The sequence below is a fragment of the Sinocyclocheilus anshuiensis genome, unplaced genomic scaffold (assembly GCF_001515605.1).
Source record: "Sinocyclocheilus anshuiensis isolate Anshui unplaced genomic scaffold, SAMN03320099.WGS_v1.1 scaffold1132, whole genome shotgun sequence".
In the NCBI taxonomy this organism is placed as follows: Eukaryota; Metazoa; Chordata; class Actinopteri; order Cypriniformes; family Cyprinidae; genus Sinocyclocheilus; species Sinocyclocheilus anshuiensis.
This window is the reverse complement of record NW_015552678.1, coordinates 965,772-985,776: the sequence shown is the minus strand read 5'-3', so window position 1 is coordinate 985,776 and position 20,005 is coordinate 965,772. Positions and strand designations below refer to the sequence as shown.

The 20,005-nt window shown below is 36.2% G+C and overlaps 2 protein-coding genes across 2 annotated transcripts in view; both read left to right on the top strand.

Moving 5' to 3' along the window:
- LOC107667519 (breakpoint cluster region protein-like) overlaps positions 1-10,370 on the top strand; it is a 46,689-nt gene extending 36,319 nt beyond the window's left edge. Inside the window, exons 17-25 of the mRNA XM_016459195.1 lie at positions 160-257; positions 479-598; positions 4,508-4,567; positions 5,929-6,038; positions 7,354-7,493; positions 7,688-7,822; positions 7,911-8,016; positions 8,349-8,511; positions 8,630-10,370. Coding sequence (XP_016314681.1) covers positions 160-257; positions 479-598; positions 4,508-4,567; positions 5,929-6,038; positions 7,354-7,493; positions 7,688-7,822; positions 7,911-8,016; positions 8,349-8,511; positions 8,630-8,719 — 1,022 coding nt within the window. The 3' untranslated portion in view covers positions 8,720-10,370. The remainder of the gene's footprint in view (positions 1-159; positions 258-478; positions 599-4,507; positions 4,568-5,928; positions 6,039-7,353; positions 7,494-7,687; positions 7,823-7,910; positions 8,017-8,348; positions 8,512-8,629) is intronic.
- A 1,226-nt stretch (positions 10,371-11,596) lies between these two features.
- specc1la (sperm antigen with calponin homology and coiled-coil domains 1-like a) overlaps positions 11,597-20,005 on the top strand; it is a 31,036-nt gene continuing 22,627 nt past the window's right edge. The window contains exons 1-2 of the mRNA XM_016459225.1: positions 11,597-11,639; positions 12,033-12,196. The gene's annotated coding sequence lies outside the window, so the exon portion shown is untranslated. The remainder of the gene's footprint in view (positions 11,640-12,032; positions 12,197-20,005) is intronic.

The window sequence follows — 20,005 nt, the reverse complement described above, 5'->3', positions numbered from 1 at the left end:
TTTATTGGGATTTTGGTCATACTGCCCATCCCCTTATACTGTTACCTCTAATTCTATGTGGGAAAATAACTTTCAATTTCTGATTCATGTTAAAAAAAAATGTAACATTTGATCATGGTTTTATGTAACTGGCTTGTTGTCTCTTCTCTCTCCCTCCAGATCTGTACTGTACATTGGAGGTGGACTCGTTCGGCTATTTCGTGAACAAAGCAAAAACTCGTGTGTATAGAGACACCACAGAGCCAAACTGGAATGAGGTCAGAACTGCAGCCCATCCTTAGCACGTAGTTGCCTTCAGAAACATTTAGAGAGACCTAGAGCATTAGAAAGACAGATAGAGTAATTAATCCTTATGCTACAATAACATTTGATCCCACTAGATGAGCTCAAATTACACCCTGCAGCTTTAAATATGAAAAGACATTATAATGCTAGTTGAACAATGTGATTAAATGGAAGTTGGACTCTCTTCTCGCAGGAGTTTGAGATCGAGCTAGAGGGCTCTCAGACCCTCAGACTGCTGTGCTACAGTAAGGTCAAACAGTGCAGGGATGATGGGGAGAACATGGATCGCATCATGGCCAAAGGACAGATTCAGGTATGCCTGCTTATATGATATTTCAATATATGTGACCCTGGACCACAAAACCAGTCATAAGGGTCAATTTTTTTAAACTGAGATTTATACATCATCTGAAAGCTGAATAAATAAGCTTTCCATTGATGTAATGTATGGTTTGTTAGGATAGGACAATATTTGGCCGAGATACAACTATTTGGAAAATCTAGAATCTGAGGGTGCAAAAAAATCAAAATACTGAGAAAATTGCCTTTAAAGTTATCCAAATTAAGTTCTTAGCGATGCATATTACTAATCAAAAAATAAGTTTTGATATATTTACGGTAGGAAATTTACAAAATATCTTCATGGAACATGATCTTTACTTAATTTCCTAATGATTTTTGACTAATCGATCATTTTGACCCATACAATGTATTGTTGGATATTGCTACAAATATACCCATGCAACTTAAGACTGGTTTTGTGGTTCAGGGTCACATATTAGGGAGCTTTGAGACATTGAACTGCTTATGTCCTCACCAACAAACACTGGACCGTTAACAGCTCAAATATTACCTGTTCTCATTTTAAACACTGTTGAACACAGTTGTTTTGATTTTGCATATTATCAGACTTACTTTCACAGTACTTTTTTTTGTAATAGTAGTATATTTTAGTAGGGCTACAACTAAAAAATGCCGTTTATTAATTAATTAATCCATCAATTTTATATTTGATTACTTTTCATAGAAGTGCATTTTCACTATCGTGAAGTGACTGACACTGTTTCTCTGTGCGCAAATCCAAGTAATCAGTTAGGAAATTGTGTTATTTCGTTATCAATTTTATCGATTAGTCATAAATCCCAGGATAAAACAAGCAATCTATAATCTTCTTACCCATAGTGACTAAGCATTTACATTTTTAATTCCTAATGCAATGAACAGAGCAAAGCCAGTAAATTGTTCAGGTGGATAATCCTGCCATATTCGGTGGTGTGCTCGTGTCACCAGAGAAACCTGAGTGGCGGCTCAGCAGAGGGGAGGCCTTAGGGAAATTCTTAGGTGTTGTGCTAGAGAAGGATTAAAAGGACTGTACTATGGATTGTCGTCGTTGTTTGGAAACGCTCCAACGAGAAAGTGGGACATGACACGCTGACAGAGTCCCAGAGGGGCAGCTGTGAAACTACGGATGAGTTAAGTGAAAGTCAGCATCAGCAAATGAAAGCTTTTGTCTTAATCACATGACCCTTTGTTTTTATGGCAACCATGTTTATTTTTTTCCTGTGGCCACAGACCGTATAGATTTAGTTTAGTCTAAACAGTCCAAACAAGATCCTTTATATCTGTTCACATAGAGTTCAAACTTTTTCAGTATCTTCTCAAATGATTGTTATGGCAGGAAATACACTACTGCCCTAAACTTGAGAAGTGGCACATTTCATTGCTGATAAGCAGAAAAGCACCAGGTGAAACACTTGAAATTGTCTTGAATGCGTTGTTGGCAGGTCAGCTCAGCTGCCACACTGGGCCGTAATCATCAGGGTGGGAGGAGATTCTGTAGTTAATCCCAGCGCTCCATCTGTGTGACAACTCCGTCAGGGGAGCTATGTGTGTGTGTGAACTCAAGAATATATCAGAGACATTCACAACAATAGGTTCATCCAGACCGGCATGAGAACAGCTATGCCAAAACATGCACCGCTTCAGGGTGACATGGAACGCCAGTCGGCCGTTGTGCTCGAAGATTTAAATTTGACTGTGCTTCTGTGAGCGGAGAGGGATTCCTGTTCCTTTACCCTGCTGCTTCTTGTCAATAACAGTAGCATTCTTTGAGGAACTCAAGCGAGATGGGCAAAAAGGACCAGATGCAGGATAGTGAAGAGCATTGTGGAGGAACGAAGACTGTGGGTAGTAAACTGATGAAGGAAGAGTTGTTTAGCAGCTGTGCGGTGGAGGAAGAGGAGAAACAGGAGGAGGATGAGGAGGTGGACATTGGCCTCAGGAGGGGTCCCAGCACTGGGGCTCGACTCTGGGGTAGAGTTCGCAGCACGCTTCTCAGGCAGAAGGTAACGAGAGCCTTGCCTCCTCATGTGTGGGGATTTAGGAAATAAACTCAGTTTGTTAATTTGGTTTGAGATGAATATTGTTAAGCAGGCTGGTTAGGAATTGAGATTTTGAATTGTTTGATGTGGATTTTGCTATGAGTCACTTCAAGGGCATTTTGTTATTTTGGTAAGTAGGGTATGTTTTATTTGTTAGTGATCTGAAAAATATTAAGGCTTGAGACTTATTGATGGAGTACATAAGAAAAAAAAACTGGTGTATAGCATGTGATTTCAAACTGGTGACCTCCAGGGGGCAGCAAGGGGCTGCTGGGGGGTCAAAATGTGTTTTTAGGACTGTCAATGTTAACTTAAGTTATAATCAGCGATATTAAATCTGCATTAGTTTTGTGGAAAAAAAATACCACTGTATTGGATACTGTCAATGATAATAAAAAATTGCTTTTGTACTAATGACAATGACAATGTTAAAGTAAACTATTTAGACACAATTATTTAATTTTCTGACACAGTGTACCATTCAAAAGTTTGGGGTCTGTTATATTATTTAGTTATGAAAGAAATATTTTATGCTCAGCAGGCTGCATTTATTTGATCAAAATACAGTAAAAAAAAAACAATAAAACTGTGAAATGTTTCTACAATTTAAAAACAGTTTTCTATTTTCAAATGTTTTTAAATGTCATTTATTCCTGTGATGGCAAAGCTGAATTTTCAGCAATCATTACTCCAGTCTTCAGTGTCACATCATTCATAAATCATTCTAATATGCTGATTTGCTTCTTAAGAAACATTTATTATTATTATCATCAATGTTAAAAACAGTTGTGCAGCTTAATATTTTTGTGGAAACTGATATATATATATATATATATATATATAGAGAGAGAGAGAGAGAGAGAGAGAGATTCTTTGATGAATACAGAGTTCAAAAGAACAGCATTTATTTGAAATAGAAATATTTAGTAACATTAGAAATTTCACTTTTGATCAATTTAATGCATCCTTAATGAATAAAAGTATTTATTTCTTTCAAAAAAAAAAGTATTACCAGCCCCAAACTTTTGAAAGGTGGTGCAAATGGGTTCTTATGCGTGAAAATATAGTTTTATACAATGTAATATAATTAAATTATTGTTTACTTCTAGTTAAAATATTGATCTATTGGTTTACTATGCCGAGTCTAGACATAGCCTACCTAAAACAATATGTTACGCCCATGATGACATGATATATACAGACATGATGTATACAAAAGACTCCAGATGTATTCTGAACATATAAAATATGACATTGATTTCACCATGTACGAGTGCACCAGTTGCTTCGAATTACACAAATCAGATATTTTGGCATGAGTAAAGATAACCAATCAATACAGGTTTTTCCATTGGCAGCAAGCTGGTAAATTATGTTGTCACAACACCCATAGCAGACCACAAAAAAAACAAACTGAAGCCCTGGTATTAGAGACATGATTAGAACAGAATCTGTCACTAGATTAATGCTGACAACTATGACTATGTGGACGTTATGTAATACTATAAGACTGGGGGAGATGGACATATCATAAAGAAGGGAAACTGTTTGGATTTTATTGTTCTTTAGGTTATGCAGTTAATTTAAGTGATCAGTTAAGCTGATCAGTTAAGCTGAAATAGCATTGTGCATTGGTTTGCATCATTCACATACTGTACTGTGTGTCTGGGCAGCTATTCATTTGTCCTGGCTCAGTGCATTTGTTTATTTATTTTTGTGAAATGTAGATACTTTCCAATAGCGTGTTTACTGAGCTGCCATTTTTAGCAGGTGACTCTGTGTTTGGGTCACGCTCAGATAAGGATTATCCTCTTGATTGACATTTGTCCCTGTTTTCACAGCTGGATCCTCCATCGCTGCAGGGTAAAGACTGGCAGAGGACAGTAATCAGCATGAATGGGGTCAGTGTGACTCATCCTGCACAATAATAACACAATTATTAATAATAGGAACAGTCATTTTAATAAATGGCCATTTACATTTAAACAGGCCAGCACACTTGATTAAAGGGGTCATATGATGCTGCTAAAAAGAACATTATTTTGTTTAGAACGAGCCGTTTTAGGTAGGTGTGGCTGACTCTTAATTTTATAAAGAATATCTCTTTGGATTTGAGACTTTAGTCTTTGCAACTTTACAGATCTTCTTTATGCACCAAGAGCTTGTAACACTCCAAAGAGAAAGGAAAAATTGAAATCGCATCATATGACCCCTTTAAGATCATCTGGATATGTCTGGGAAGTGAATAATAGATGTTGCTGTATCATTGCTGAACACTGAAATGATGATATCTTGTAACTATATGCAGTGCACATGTAGGTGCTTATCACTTGTCTGTTTTGCAGATTTTGTGAGATATTTAAATACGATTATATAGAAAAGGTTTTTGGTATAACAGATACATTTCAGTACTTCTCATTTGTCAAAATAATAACTAAAATTACCCTGTTCAAAAGTTCACATACATATTTTACAATAATTTGTGAAATGTGTTTGTGTGTGTCTGTGTCTATTTATATATAGTACCATTCAAAAGTGGGGCCAGGAAGATTTTTTAAATGTTTTTTAAAGTAGTCTCATTTATTTAAGGCTGCATTTATTTGAAAATATAGTAAAAACAGTAATATTGTTACAATTTAAAATAACTGTTTTCTATTTTAATATGTTTTAAAACGTCATTTATTCCTGTAATGGCAAAGCTACATTTTTAGCAACTTCAGTGAATTTTTACGCCAGTCTTCAGAGTCTCATGATCCTTCAGAAATCATACTGATATGCTGATTTGGTGCACAAGAAACATTTCTTATCATATAGAAAACAGTTGCACTACTTACTGGTTTTTTTTTTTTTTTACACGAGACATTTTTTTAGGATTCATTGAGTAGAGAAATCAACAGAAATCTCATGTAACAATGTAAAATAGATCAATTTAATGCATCCTTGCTGAATAAAAGTATTAATTTCTTTAAAAACAATCCTACTGACCACTGTGTAGGTATTTTATGAACAGAGCTGTACTTTTTTCCATTAACATCCTCCAATCAATATATAACAATCATTTGTCTGCCATCAAGTTTTAGCAATATGAAGCACAATGATGGATTATCATGGTAATGTGGCTTGATATTAAGCTGATGGCCACAGTTTACAGTGATTTAATTCGTGATTATTTGATAGGTGAGATTGAGCACAGAGTTGTTTTGTTCTCATCAGTGAGATGTTTTTATAAAAAAAAGTTGTGCACATTCATCACTCTTTCCAGATTGAGGTCAAGCTGTCTATGCGGTTTACCAGCAGAGAGTTCAGTCTGAAGAGGATGCCGTCCAGGAAACAGTCCGGAGTGTTTGGAGTCAAAATCGGGGCTGTTACTAAGTGAGTCAACCAACCAATCAGTCAATCCAGTGTATGACTGATACAAATACACTATACACAGTTTTAATTAAATTAAAAAAAAGGGGAATTACATTATTTTCCCTATTAAAAGGTAAGAAGAAAATTAATAGCATTTCAGTAAATAAATATGTCACATTATATGATTCTAGTCATATCAGTAGCCTAATAAAAGCTAAATATTGCTTATTTTCTTTCTGTAACCCCATATTTTTGGATCCTTTCAAAACTGAAAACTTTTGTATTTAAATAGTGCTGCATCCACACCACTAGATGCCAGTATAAGTCAAAAATGACTGCTAAAAAGGCTAGTGAGTGTGCCTATATTAAGGATTAATATAGTTATATTGTATTGTAACCATTTATGCCAGTTTTATGTCAGACAGCCAGTCGTGATTCAATGATGAAAGAAGTTATGTTCCGTTCCACTCACCCATCTTTCACTCCAAGAGCAACACCAGTCAGCTGTCATTATGGATGTTTCCCATAATTTAGAGGACACAGGGACCCTTCTCCGAGTGTTTTCCTAGACCCACATGACTCAAATGAGAGCTCATAAAAATAAGGAGGGGGAAACTTCCTTTTAATAAAGCGGAGGAAAGGTGGTCTCCATCAGACGGGTTATTAAAAGCATAAAGGAAAACAGAAAGCAACCCTATTCTAGACTTCCTGAGAAACAGGAAGAAATGATTATTAAAGGCAATGGTTTGCCAAGGGCTTCCCTCAGAGGACTGTAATAAAAACAGGACTGTGGATTTAGGAATTAGACTCTCTGATATGCATTTTTTTTTTTTTTGTAGTTTAACAGTTTAACAGCAATTCATTTTGTCCTCTAATAATACTTCTTTTTTTTAACTTGACAGTTTTGGGAGGAAAAGAGTGAAAAATTGAAGGGGGTCTGAATACTTTCCGTACCCACTGTATATGGTAGACAAATTTTCTCAGGTGGTCTCATTATGATGTTGATTTTGGGATATTGGAATGCAGATGTAGGTTTAAATATAGGCTATGAGAACATTGATACAGCGAAATAATTTTTCCATTCATAGTGAACAAATAAACAAGCTCTCAGAATATGCTGGTTATTTTTTTACTTCCCAGAAATGTGCCAAGAAAATAATGCCTTAAATAAAACATTCATTTTATTTTTTCCATGAAATACAGTTTAACAAAAAGCATCTTCCCATAATCTGTGGTCATAGTATTTACAGCTTGAATACCAAAAAATTAGCACAAATCATTTGAAATATATTTTCCAGATGCTGGTTATTGACTCATGTGTGTTTGTTACTCTTAGACGGGAGCACTCCAAAGTGCCTCTTATTGTGAGACAGTGTGTAGAAGAGATTGAGCGCAGAGGGATGGAGGAAGTGGGCATCTATCGTGTCTCTGGTGTGGCCACTGACATCCAAGCCCTAAAAGCTGCCTTTGATGCCAGTAAGTGCTTCAGTAATTCTTGTAGGGATGAACCAACAATTAAATAAAATAAAAATTAATTAAATTTAAAAATATTAAAGTGGAATTAAATTAAATATTATAATATAATTAAATGTATTGTAATATATTATGTATTTAATATTATATGTGTTGTTGTTATGGCTAAAAATGAGTACTTTTTTGTGAATTAACAGACAATAAAGATGTTTCCGTTATGATGAGTGAGATGGACGTGAATGCCATCGCTGGAACGCTGAAGCTTTACTTCAGAGAGCTTCCTGAGCCCCTCTTCACTGACGAACTCTACGCAAATTTCACTGAAGGCATTGGTCTGTGTTTTTTTAAGTTCTAATGCATAATCATTTATTCAGAACACTTCATGTTAATCATTGATTTTTGTTTATTTATTTTCTTCAGCATTATCAGACAGTGTGGCAAAGGAAAGCTGTATGCTCAATTTGTTGCTCTCGCTACCTGAACCCAACCTGCTGACCTTCCTGTTTCTACTGGACCATCTGAAGAGGTGCAGTCTGATCCCATCAACAATTTCAGTAAAATGATTCCTAAGTGAAAATAGATTTGAACTGGTGTTTGCGATAATATGATACCAATCTAGAACCAAAAGAAACCACTTAAAACACTAGCTACAGCATAGCAGTGAGCTACTTTTTTTTTCTTCACAAAACTATATGCAAATTAGGGCTATTAATAGAATAGAATAATCACAATTAACCCCATAATTTACAGCCAGTCTTTAATAAGCAAAAGGAGATTGAGATTGCAACTTTTTTATGGGCAGGCAAGCACGATTCACATTTGTTTAAGACCTATATGTTTCTTTCTTATTTTCATAAGGGTTGCTGAGAATGAGAGCGTCAACAAGATGTCCTTCCACAATCTCGCCACAGTATTCGGCCCGACCCTCCTTCGCCCCTCTGAAAAGGACAGTAAAATTCCAGCCAATCCCACGCAGCCCATCTCTATGAGTGACAGCTGGTCTCTTGAGGTTATGTCTCAGGTAACACACATACACTATGAGCTCTGATTTGAACTGCCCTGAAGTCTGAAAGCATCAAAATGGGTCATGTACAAAACAATAGCTGTGTTGATGTATTTGTTCCTCTCCGTCTCTGTAGGTCCAGGTATTACTGTACTTCCTGCAGCTGGAGGCGATCCCTACTCCGGATAGTAAACGGCAGAGTATGCTTTTCTCCACGGAGGTTTGAAAAGGAACTCAGATGCATTATGGTGTGAAATGCACTGGGACTGATTCAGCATGCGACCAATGGAGGGCACCAACATCCTACTGAAATCTTACAAGCGGAGTGAATTCCCTGCATCAGTAGCATTCTGTTGATATTTCTGTAGTGAAGAATGACAAGCCAGTCTGATATCTTCTCATGAACTCACTGTTACAAGCACTTAAGAGTTACATTCAACATGCAGGTGATGTTGCTTATTTTCACTCTCATCCATTGTAGGATTTCTGACTGAATGGTGGCTCACACTTTGAGTGCCAAGCTTCTCGTAGATCATTGGATGGTGAATGTTATTCTTGTGTTTTCTCTTGTTCCTTTCAGCACTGTGGGTTTCTAAAGAATTACACATTCCAGTTTTCCATAAACGCTTTATTTGATCTGACATTTTGCTCACCTATGATTTATGTCTTCCCATGGCGAGGGCTACGGAACATCTGAATACGTAAATCATAAGGAGGAACACATTTATATGGCCCCTTTCTGATGGATAAAACACAACACAACACAGAGAACTAAAATGTGAGGTTCTTTAACCAACGTGTGACTATGGTCAACATGTTAGCATATTAGTTCGTAACTAAAAAGAATATACGACACAATTATAGTTTACCGTTCCCATGATTCCCAAGTATGTACATTCCTTTTGTTTTATGAAAACATTTCTCTATTTTATCTCACATAAATCCAACTAATATTGGATTACTGAGCCTATATTAAAACAATACAGCACACATTGGTCATATCACATGATATTATAGGACTGTAACACATTATTTTTCAGTACTGTTTAAACTGGAAACCTCACATAACTTAGGAAATAAAACATAAAATAGTTTTAAATCTTTATATCATTTAAGGTATTATAGGAAATGATTAACCGTAACTGATGGACTCAATATATTCAAATGGATATAGGAGTTCTCCATCAGAATAATATCACTGCTACATTAGTTTTCTGTATTTAAGAAATAGCAAAAATTAACTTAATTCAAACACTGTACATTTTTCTTGTTTAATCATTTGGGTTCATTATATTTTCACTTTGTAAAATTTTGCTGTTCACAAAACTTGCAAGCACTTTGCGATCCTGAGCAGTGTCAATATCTTGCCCTGTTAAGTGTGTGTGTAAATTGTTCAGTGTATTATGGCTAATATGCATATATCTGTATTATGTTGTTCAGAACAAAGGAGAGGTTGTGTATTATTTGGATGTCATGTAACATGCAGGCATGTTGTTTTGTTAATGACTTATTTTTCTTTTAGAGATTTCCTTTAGTTATTGTGCCATGCTTGTGTATTTCCTTTAGACTAAGGAAAACTGAGACATTCCTGTAATTGTGTTGAAGATCATTGCCTTTCTCTGTTCTTATTCCATTGTATGTTCTGGAATCTGCACTAACTTTATCAAGCTCCTGCTTGAATTACAGCTATATCCATTCCTCCTTTTTCTCTCGTTTATTTGGTCCGTTGCACGCTGTACTGATGAAGATATTCCTGGCTGCTATTTTACAACCCAGCTTCCATGATGAGGAAATGTTCTGTATATGGATAAGTATGGCACAGTGTGGATTAAGGAGATTGATCACAATAAACTCCTTCATCCTCTTGTTTCCACAGAGCCGTTGACTGTTCTGTGTGTTTATCTGACCGATGGCCAAGTACATTAAACAGTCCTCAATAGAGATAGCATTACTCCCCAGAAGACGTTAGGACACAGTGGTTTGCGTTCAGCATTCTTTCCTCTCCTGGAGCACTACTGCTGAAACAATAGACTTCGTTTATTATTATTACTGGACAATATTGAAACTGCACAATGCTATTGTATGGCAGACCTGTAACATTAAATGTGGCCATGTGATTCTGTACAAAGTAAATGAATAATAAATTTAAAGTTGGTTAAAATGATAATTACAGATCCCATGTTTTTGTTGATATGTTTAATAAAAAATTATCTAACATTAATCTATGTTAATTAAAAATAAGCAGTTCCAAACATGTCAAACTGTTATAAGAAAATAACGTTTTATGCATTATTTTATGGTGAATGGAAGTTCATCTGAATGGTAGCTTAATTCAGGCTAAATGTGCAAACAATTTTGAGAAAAACAAATTTTATTTGTCAGTTTTGGGAATTATTTAATTTTTTCATTTAATGCTTAAAAATGGCTAAATAACACAAATCAGGATTTTAAGGTTTATTTAGACATTAGTCCCACATTGGTAACAAGAATTCAAAATTGCAGGCTTCATGGAAAATAAATGGAAAATTAACATCTACTTTAATATTCTTGTTTTTCCTGCTGATAAAAAAATTAAGATAATTTTATAGTTTTGATAATTTTGAAGAAAAAAAAGTTCTATGTTCACCAAGGTTCATTCTAAAACAGCATTATTCTAAAACGCTGATTTGTTGCTCAAGAAATATTTCTTATTATCAATGTTGAAAATAGTTGTGCTGCTTAATATTTTCGTGGAAACTGATATATTTTTTCATGATTATTTGATGAGCTGTTTGAAAGAACAGCATTTATGTTGTAACAGATGTATTTACTGTCACTTTTGGTCAGTTTAATTAATCATTTCTTAATAAAGGTATTAATTAATTTTTTTTTTTAATCCTATTGACCTTAACCGTGTAAGCGGCTGTGCACCTCCTTTCAGTGACTAGTTCCTTAAAAAAAATGAAGAGTTGAGAGTTTTAAAGAGCTTTTTACTACCTTTTTAGTGTAAAGTCCTAATTTTCATATCCATTCCACTTTCAGACATGTAGTAACCCAGTAAGGCTTTTTAATGTACTAAATTATTCAAATCGACATTGTGTGCTTTGGACAGAACAACGAAGATAAAACACCCACATCCCTATAATAAACTTAGGCTAAGTGAATTGGTGCGTATGCTTTGTTTCAATAATGTCAAAGTGTATTATGGCTAATGCTGCTGTATCTTCAGTGCAGGAATGATTCATACTTAACTTCAATGACTCATACAATACATTCGAGTAAATGATTGGCAATTTAAGATAGCAGAAACCAATCAGATTAGAAAAGACAGAGAGGGATCGGAACAGTTTATCGTATCTGTGCATAACTCGTAGACTACTGCTGTAGATTTATATATGTATTAGTATGGCAGGTTAATGCAGGTAGCTTTGGTTGTTGGTTGTTTTCAGGCAGCTAACAGAATGAATATTTCATGCTGCACAGCTGTATTATGGAAACACATGTGATAGGCGGGCGCAGAGAGTGTGTGGTGATGTGATCTACTGTGTGTTTGTCTGTAGTCTGTCAGTCGCGCCTGTTTGCAGTGGCCAACCATCAGTGTAGCATGAAACGATGCAACACCACCTAAAACTCCGGAATACCCTTCGTTATCTACCTCTGAACACTACCCAGAAGATCGTCTACCCTGACGGACGCTTATACAGACCGAAAGGAGGGAGCCAAGGTAATAAATTAGACATTTATTTCACCTCGCATCCTGTTGAAGTAGCACATCCTGTTAGCATTAGCGGTTAGCCTGTAAACTCACAACCATGCTGTGACAAACACTGGAATGATGAAACAGGATGTCGCAGAGTGCGTAAATTGGTCATATTTTTGCTTTTAGCCGAATTTTATGTTTCTCGTGTTGTTATGAAACATTGTAGGGATGGTGGTTACTGTAGTTCGCGAACTGGACAGTCAAACCCTGATAGGTCATGTCAATCAATATGTCAGATTTATCTGGGAAATATATTACGGTTTTTAGCTAAAGGTTAACTGAAATGTTTGTACTATTAGTAGGTTCCTTCTGATTTAAAACATTCATGCAATATACTAAATAAACATACAGGTAGTTTCAAAACGAGACCATTTAAGAGTTTTCTCATTAGTTTAAAGTCCCAATTATCATATTCATTTTCAGACATGTAGCAACCCAGAAAGACTTCTTAGTGTTCTATATTCTGACTTAATCGTTTTGTGTGCTTTGGACAGCACAACAAAAATGGCTTCAAATATTATATTCTGTTACTGGTAGTCATAACTGGGGTCACACTTATGATCATTGGTGGTCAAAACAGACAGAAGACAATAAGTACAACAGAGGGCTGTCCCTAGTTGCTTATAAGAGTATTTTCAGACATAATTACTTTTTTTGTTTGTTTTATATTTGAGTATATGCAGACATTATCATTACCTACATTGTTAACCCAAAAATTGCTTTGTATTTTCATTTTTTTCTCCATGTTAACCATTCATTTCCTGTAGCAAAGTTCACAAATGTCTTTTAAATACCATTTAGCTTTTTCTAATCAATTTACAAATATTTGTTCATATTGCAAGTGCCAAGTCACCGAGATTCATACCTTTCCAATGGGGAAAAAAGTTAAATTCAGACCGTAATTTCTTCTTTCCAGAGGACGTGTCGAGGTAAGAAAACCTCACAGTGATTTTGATGCAGAGCAAGACATTTTCCTTTACTTTCGCCTCTTTCTGTTTGTGGAAAAATGTCATCGTCTTAAACTATTTATCACAAATGCAGTTGTGTTCAGGGAATGGGACTTATGCAATAAGAGTTACAGCCTGTTTGGCCCGCTCTCGATCCTTGGCTTCAGCAGGACAGTCATCCCAAGTGAAAAAGTTATTGGAGGTCATCCTCTTAAGATCTAATAAACCACCAAAAAGGCCTCCAAACAAAACACATTCCTAGAGCTGAAGCAGTGGGATGGTTTCTGTTGCAATGTGCATATGGCTTCACATATAGAAACACTGAGGCCATGCTGAGATGATTCAAAGTGTGTGTGGGAAAAGGATGCCCCTATCAGTACATTCTCATTGGGCATCATAACCCTTGCTGTGTTTTTTTCAAGTTCAAGGGTGCTTTTAGGTTTCTGAATAAGGCAAAAAAAAAATTTGAAATATCTGTGATTATGAATATGAAATGATTGGTGTTTTGGATGCTAACACAACTAAAGGAAGGGCTCACTAATTTTATTGCATTTGAAGATTGCCAACAGATGTGTTATTTGTGGTTTTGATGGAGCAAGATGTTGTTCAGACATTTCACAGCATTTGAAGTTCTTGTGCAATTCGAGTAGTGTTTCAGATAAAAGATGAAGTGGAAAATAGGGATTACAAGAGCTGAACTGTGATTTAATTGTGTCTGCTTTTTTAACCTTAATAACCTTATAATGTTACAAAATATTTATATTTCAAATAAATGCTGTTCTTTTAAATTTGTTCATTAAAGAATCCTGAAAAAAGCAATAATAGAGAATATTGATAATAATGAGAAATGTTTCTGGAGCATCAAATCAGCATATTAGAATGATTTCTGAAGACTGGAGTAATTGCTGCTGAAAATTCAGCTATGCCTTCACAGGAATAAATTATATTTTAAATATATTCAAGTAGGAAACATTTATTTTAAATTGTAATAATATTTCACAATATTTCTGTTATCAAATAAATGCAGCGTTCATGAGCATTAGAGACTTTTTCAAAAACATTTAAAAGAATCTTACCAACCCCAACATTTTTAGTGGTGTGTAGTCCTAACCAGACATGATGTGACTACTTTCTAGGTACTTTTAGGTAATTTTTAGGCGACTCCTTTAGGTCATTTGTTCGTTAGGACTAAAAAGTGAAAAAGCCCTGAAACATAACAAAATCACAGCCAATCAGAGTGGTGAAGAGCGTATTTGTTGTACTGTACTGTCACTTGTAACAGGGTTTTGGACCAATCAGGTTTTAGAGTGGGTGGAGTTAATCAGCACAATGCTACTTCGACTGAATAGAAGCCAAGTGATCTGCAAAATGTTGATGGATGGGAAAGCTGTTACCATTCGCCTTTTTATCACCTTGCATTCGATTAAGACGTAGAATGTAAAAGTTTTCAGAGACAAACAATAAATCTATTGGGCAATAAATCTGTCCAGTGTCCACACTAAAAGCAAAAAATGTTGCAGAATTACAGCCAATCAGAGCAGTGAAAGCAAGTTTGTGCTGAAAAAAATAAAACGAAGGACAAATAGCATGTAGTTCCAGACAGTTGTTTCCAGAACTTGAGAGATATTTCATACAGCAGGGAACCTCTCGTCATCCATGTTTCATGTTTAATATTAATGAGGAGCAGGATTTTAGTTCTAAACGAACGTGACTGTGCTGTGTTCTGTTTTTGAAGTACTAGCATCACTGACTCACAAAATAAAAATATTGTTTATTATTTTGAGTAAGCGCCACAGCATATTCCCCCTCACTTTTTCCACAAGGCTACCCAAACACAAACGGCCTGACCCGCAGCAGGCAGGACTCCAAGACCCCCATCACGCTCCGATGAAGAGCACTAAACAAATAGTGCCATCCTAGTGCTCCCATTACTAACTCCACTGAGACATGCATTTCCAAAGAGAAAGAACAAAGAGTCCAAACAAAGATAGACACAGGAGTCAATTCTCAGCACATTGACACCTTTTATTGGCCATTTTGGCTGTGAGTGCCTAGTTTCTGAAGGGCCGAAACAATTATTATTGTGAATTGGACCAAATGCCATTATCCGTGTTAAGTATCAAAAACTGGTTATTATTCAGAAGAGCGAGGAGCCTCAGTTCATGTCACATGTGTCTTTTTAATAGGCAAGGTCCACAGTGTTATGATGACCTCACTGTAGTAATAAATCATGTGTGAGCGTTACACATGCAGCACACACCTCATAATGTGACCTCATCCTGCATGCTCCTGACAGCAAACGATGTCACAGTCAGGAGGTAAGGAGAGCGTAGGAAAAAAACTCCTGCTGCACATATGCTTCCTTTTATTTCTTTCAGGCCTTGGCCTACCAGGTGATAGATACATTTCGCTATCAGTATGTGATACACTCTGCAGTGTGTGTGTGCAAACGTCTCTCCAATGATTCATATTTGAGGGCTTGGTGGGTAGTGTTAGTTTTGAGTCTCTGTCAGCACCTCTTAATGCTCACTCTATGGCAGGGTCAGATTGAGGTCTAGTTTGGGAGCCACACTGTATCTTTACTGATTTTTCTTTTTCGTAAGAGACTTCTTTCAGAAAAAAATGTTTACTGATCCCAAACTTTTGAACAGCACTCACAGAACCCACATTCAGCTGGAGGTAGTTTTCATTTATTCTAGTCAGAATGGTCAACTATTTGACCAACCAATTAGCAAGTTCATATCATTTCGTGATTGTTTTTAAGTCACCATGATGTCAAAATGAATATCACTTTTTTTTATTTGATTTATTAGTGCATTCCTGTCCTACATTTTTAGTTTTACTCAGAAATACCTCGCAATATGGAAAAATGTAATTTGCAACTTCCATTTCATGCTGACTTGCAATATGAGGCTTGCACGTAGTCTGAGACGCGGTTCACTTCCACCAGGGGGCACACAGAACACAGTGCGTGAGTACTAAATGTAGTAAAGTAGTTTAGTACAGTGCGCGAGTACTAAATTGTCTTCCATGTCTTGAATTGCTTGAATGCTTTAAAAATTGCTTGAATGTTTAAATTGGCAAGGTTTAAAAACATGTGCAAATGATAAATTTCGTGATGATGCAGCAGTGGCCAATCGGACCAGTGACAAATCTGTGAGCTGTCCCAAACATCTTTCACGCTGGCCACGGGCCATCGGGCAGCCCTTATTGTCGAGCCCTGTGCTTTAGTTTTACATGTGATACTGCCATGGTCAGCAGATGGCAAGTATGTATTTCAGGAAGTTGACTGTTGGGATAAGAAGGATGAACTAATACAAATAAAATGCACCAACAAGCCAACACAATATTTTTCCTCAGCCACAATTAATTCAGTTATTGTTAAAAGAAGTGAGTCTTAAGTCAATGCCTGAAGATTGGGTGGGATTCTGCCAGTCTGTAGTGGAAGTTGGGTGTGGAAACGGCAAAGTGCTTAGTCTTGTTGTCATTTTAAGGATGTGACAAGTTACATGTGATATGGGTCTAAGGAGTTTGCCAGATGAGTAGATGATTGTCTGTTAATTGTCTTGTATGCCAAGACAAGTGTTTTGATTGACTTCATCTCAGCTTGCTGGATGTACATCTAGACTAAACCTCATATAAAACGTTTTTTTATGCACATAGTATGCAGTGTATTTCTATATATAATATTTATAATATTTTGCATCATTGTTATTAATTGTATGCATTTATATATAAGCAATTGTTTGCAATTATGTTTGAGTGTTTCGTTTTCATTTCTGGAAGACTGACCCAGCGTTTCTTTGAAAAAAAAAAAAATCAATCCTGGAGTCGTGCTCTGAACCTCTCCCTTTAAGGGAATGTGTGCTGAAGCCTCTTTTCATTGGGGGGTCTGTAAATTGGAAATGAGTAAACGTTCTCCCACATACTCCCGCCCCCTGCCTCGCAACAGCTGTAAGATATTAGGCCTTATTTTTTCTTCCATTGAGAGACAGGAGGAACAGACTCTTTGCCTCGCTATGATCAGGCTCGAGAGGACAATGGGGATCCATTAAATGAACGATCTGGAAAGATCTGCACCGTCCAAAAACAAGTGCAGAGGTCTGGGTCGGAAAATCGAAGGTGTGATTCATGATATCTTTCCAAAACATATTGGAAAATACTGGAGCCCTATTTTGCAGAACAAAACCAATTTCATTTTTTCAGTTTTCTCTCAAAATGACAAAAATGTTGGGCAATTTGCACATGATTTTCTTAAAATTCATTCATCATTTTGTCATCCTCATGTTCTAAATCTGTGTGGTTTTCTGTCTTCTGCAGAACACATAAGAAGTTATTTTGAAGACTGTGCTGGCTGCGCTTTTTTATGCAATTGCAGTGAATGGGGACTGGAGCTTTCAAGCTTCACAGAGGATGGAATATAGTGTACTTTTATGATGCGTATTCATTCAGTGTATTCTGAAGTCATTATGAAAGTTCGTGTGATAAACTGAAATCGAAGTCATTATTACTAATTCACTGAACTGTGTCAATGCTTTAGGCTACTTTTGTAGTTGCAGCCTTTCTAAAGTCTTGCTTATATTTAAAGCGGGATAATATACTATGTTATACTACGGGGGGCCATTAAATGCTTGAATCTGATTGGCTGACGGACGTTCTAAGGTGTGCAATTATTTAAAGGGAAATGCACGGCGAATTAGCAACGGAGACATTGGATGAGATGCGTAAAAAAATAATCCTACTCACAAGAGCAGTTTAAATACAAACACCAGACGAATGCTTTGAAATATATCATCTGATCGATGTCTTGATGTGTGGTAACCGTAGTATAAGCAGAATAATTGACTCTGGGCCATTTAATTTTTAGAAAAATAATGCACACCCGCATCACCATCACCAGCCCAGAGTCAGTTATTCCTTATATACAATAATATACTATATAATAATCCCACTTAGGGCTGCACGATTAATTGAATGCGATTGTCATGCGCAGTCGCAGCTTCTGTCGAATCACGATCTCGATTCCATTTCGATTTATCGTGCAGCCCTAATCCCACTATTCACAGTGTTCTTAAACAATTTGATTGATATCACAATATCCACCTTTTAATGGAAAGGTGGCATGAAAAATTGCAACAACTTATTGGAAAAATAAACAGTTATTGTCTGTTTTATCTGTTTTGTTCTGAAGCAATCCTTTCAATCACACAACTTGCCCAGTTTCACATTTTAAATGTAGGATTTGCATTTACACTGAATTGGCTGTATTTCCACCTGCAGTGAGCTTTTAAATGCTTCGACTGAATCATTGATGAGCGAGTTAAATTCGAGTCAAATCAACTGTATCGATTCTTTGTAAAAATAGATTCTTTGTAAAAATCAGACTTAAAATGATTAATTCAAAACAGTCATATGGCGTTAGAAAATTATTCTATAGCACACAAGTCATATGGACTACTTTTATTGTACTTTTCTGGTGCATGTGTGTGTGTTTTAAACTTGAAAACGTTAGTCTCCATTATAATTGCATGGAAAAGAACGACCAGCACAGTCTCCTGAGTTTCTCCATTTTGTGCTCCACACAATAAAGTCATGTGGTTTTGAAAGTACATGAGGGTTAATAAATGATAACAGAATTTATGGCTGAGATTCAGTTTTCATGAATGTTGTGTCCTTTGTTGTGTTGTGACCTATTTGAGCGGTTTGTTCGTGGTGTGGTTTACTTTGAAGCTGAATAGTGATATAATGAGGCTCCATTAATGCTCTTCAGATGTTCTTGTTTCTATGATAGAATCTAATAGCTCTGATCTCCAGGCACTATTAGTGTGCGATGCCCAGAATAATTAGCCTACCTTGTTGCCCTCTCATTACTTGCAATCTGTTTCTTTGAACCATATAAGTCTGAGATCATGCTTTCACTCTTCAGTTGGAATTTGTCTATAAAAATAAAGTGATAAAATAAGTGGAAGGTTTTCCTGTTGTGCAGATGGGCAGCTCTGGTATTATGTAGATACCGTCTTGAACACATGCAAGATTTTGCTGCCTTTTAAGGCACTGTTTTTCAGCAGCATATACAGTAGAGCAACACCCCAGCAGACAGACGGCAGGCTCTTCTATGAACTCATGGTTGAAGTCTCAAGCCCAGCTGATGACAAGCTGTGCTTATATGCCTACTTCATTGGCCCTTTAATACACTAGGAGCACATGTGAGCCAGATCCTTGTCATTACAGCCAATCAGAGCTTCAGCAACAGTCAGCATCATGTTAGTTTTGCCAGCATGCTGTTTCTGATAAACTAGCCTTGGGAAAGACATGGCCTGCGTCCCAATGTGCATACTATCCATCCTAAATTCTATGTGATAGTAGTAATTTTCAATACTATTTAGGGCAGATAGGGTGGATAGTACGCACATTGGGACGCAGGGATGATCTTTGCTTTCAGCCTTTAACCCAGCGGTGCATGTGCTGTTCAGCTGTTATTTTAGTGCCTTCTGCCCCCTGGTGGAAGTGAACAGGCATCGACTCAATTTCCTTCTGAAAACTTCCAAGACTGTTAAAGCAGTCTTTTTTCCCCGCTTTGCAAGAATAATAATAATAAATAAAAACATTGTATGATTTACAGATCATTTAGACGTTATGATCTTATTTTATAAATTTAGATTATAAATATCTAGTTTAAAATGTGCCAGATGCAAAGTAATCATTTAATGTGTGTATTGTTTGTCATATGTATTGAAAAACATTTATGCAATTTTCAGAAAATTGAGATGTAATTTTTGTAAATGGTTTTAACCATTTAAAAAAGTTATTAAAAAAATATTTCTGA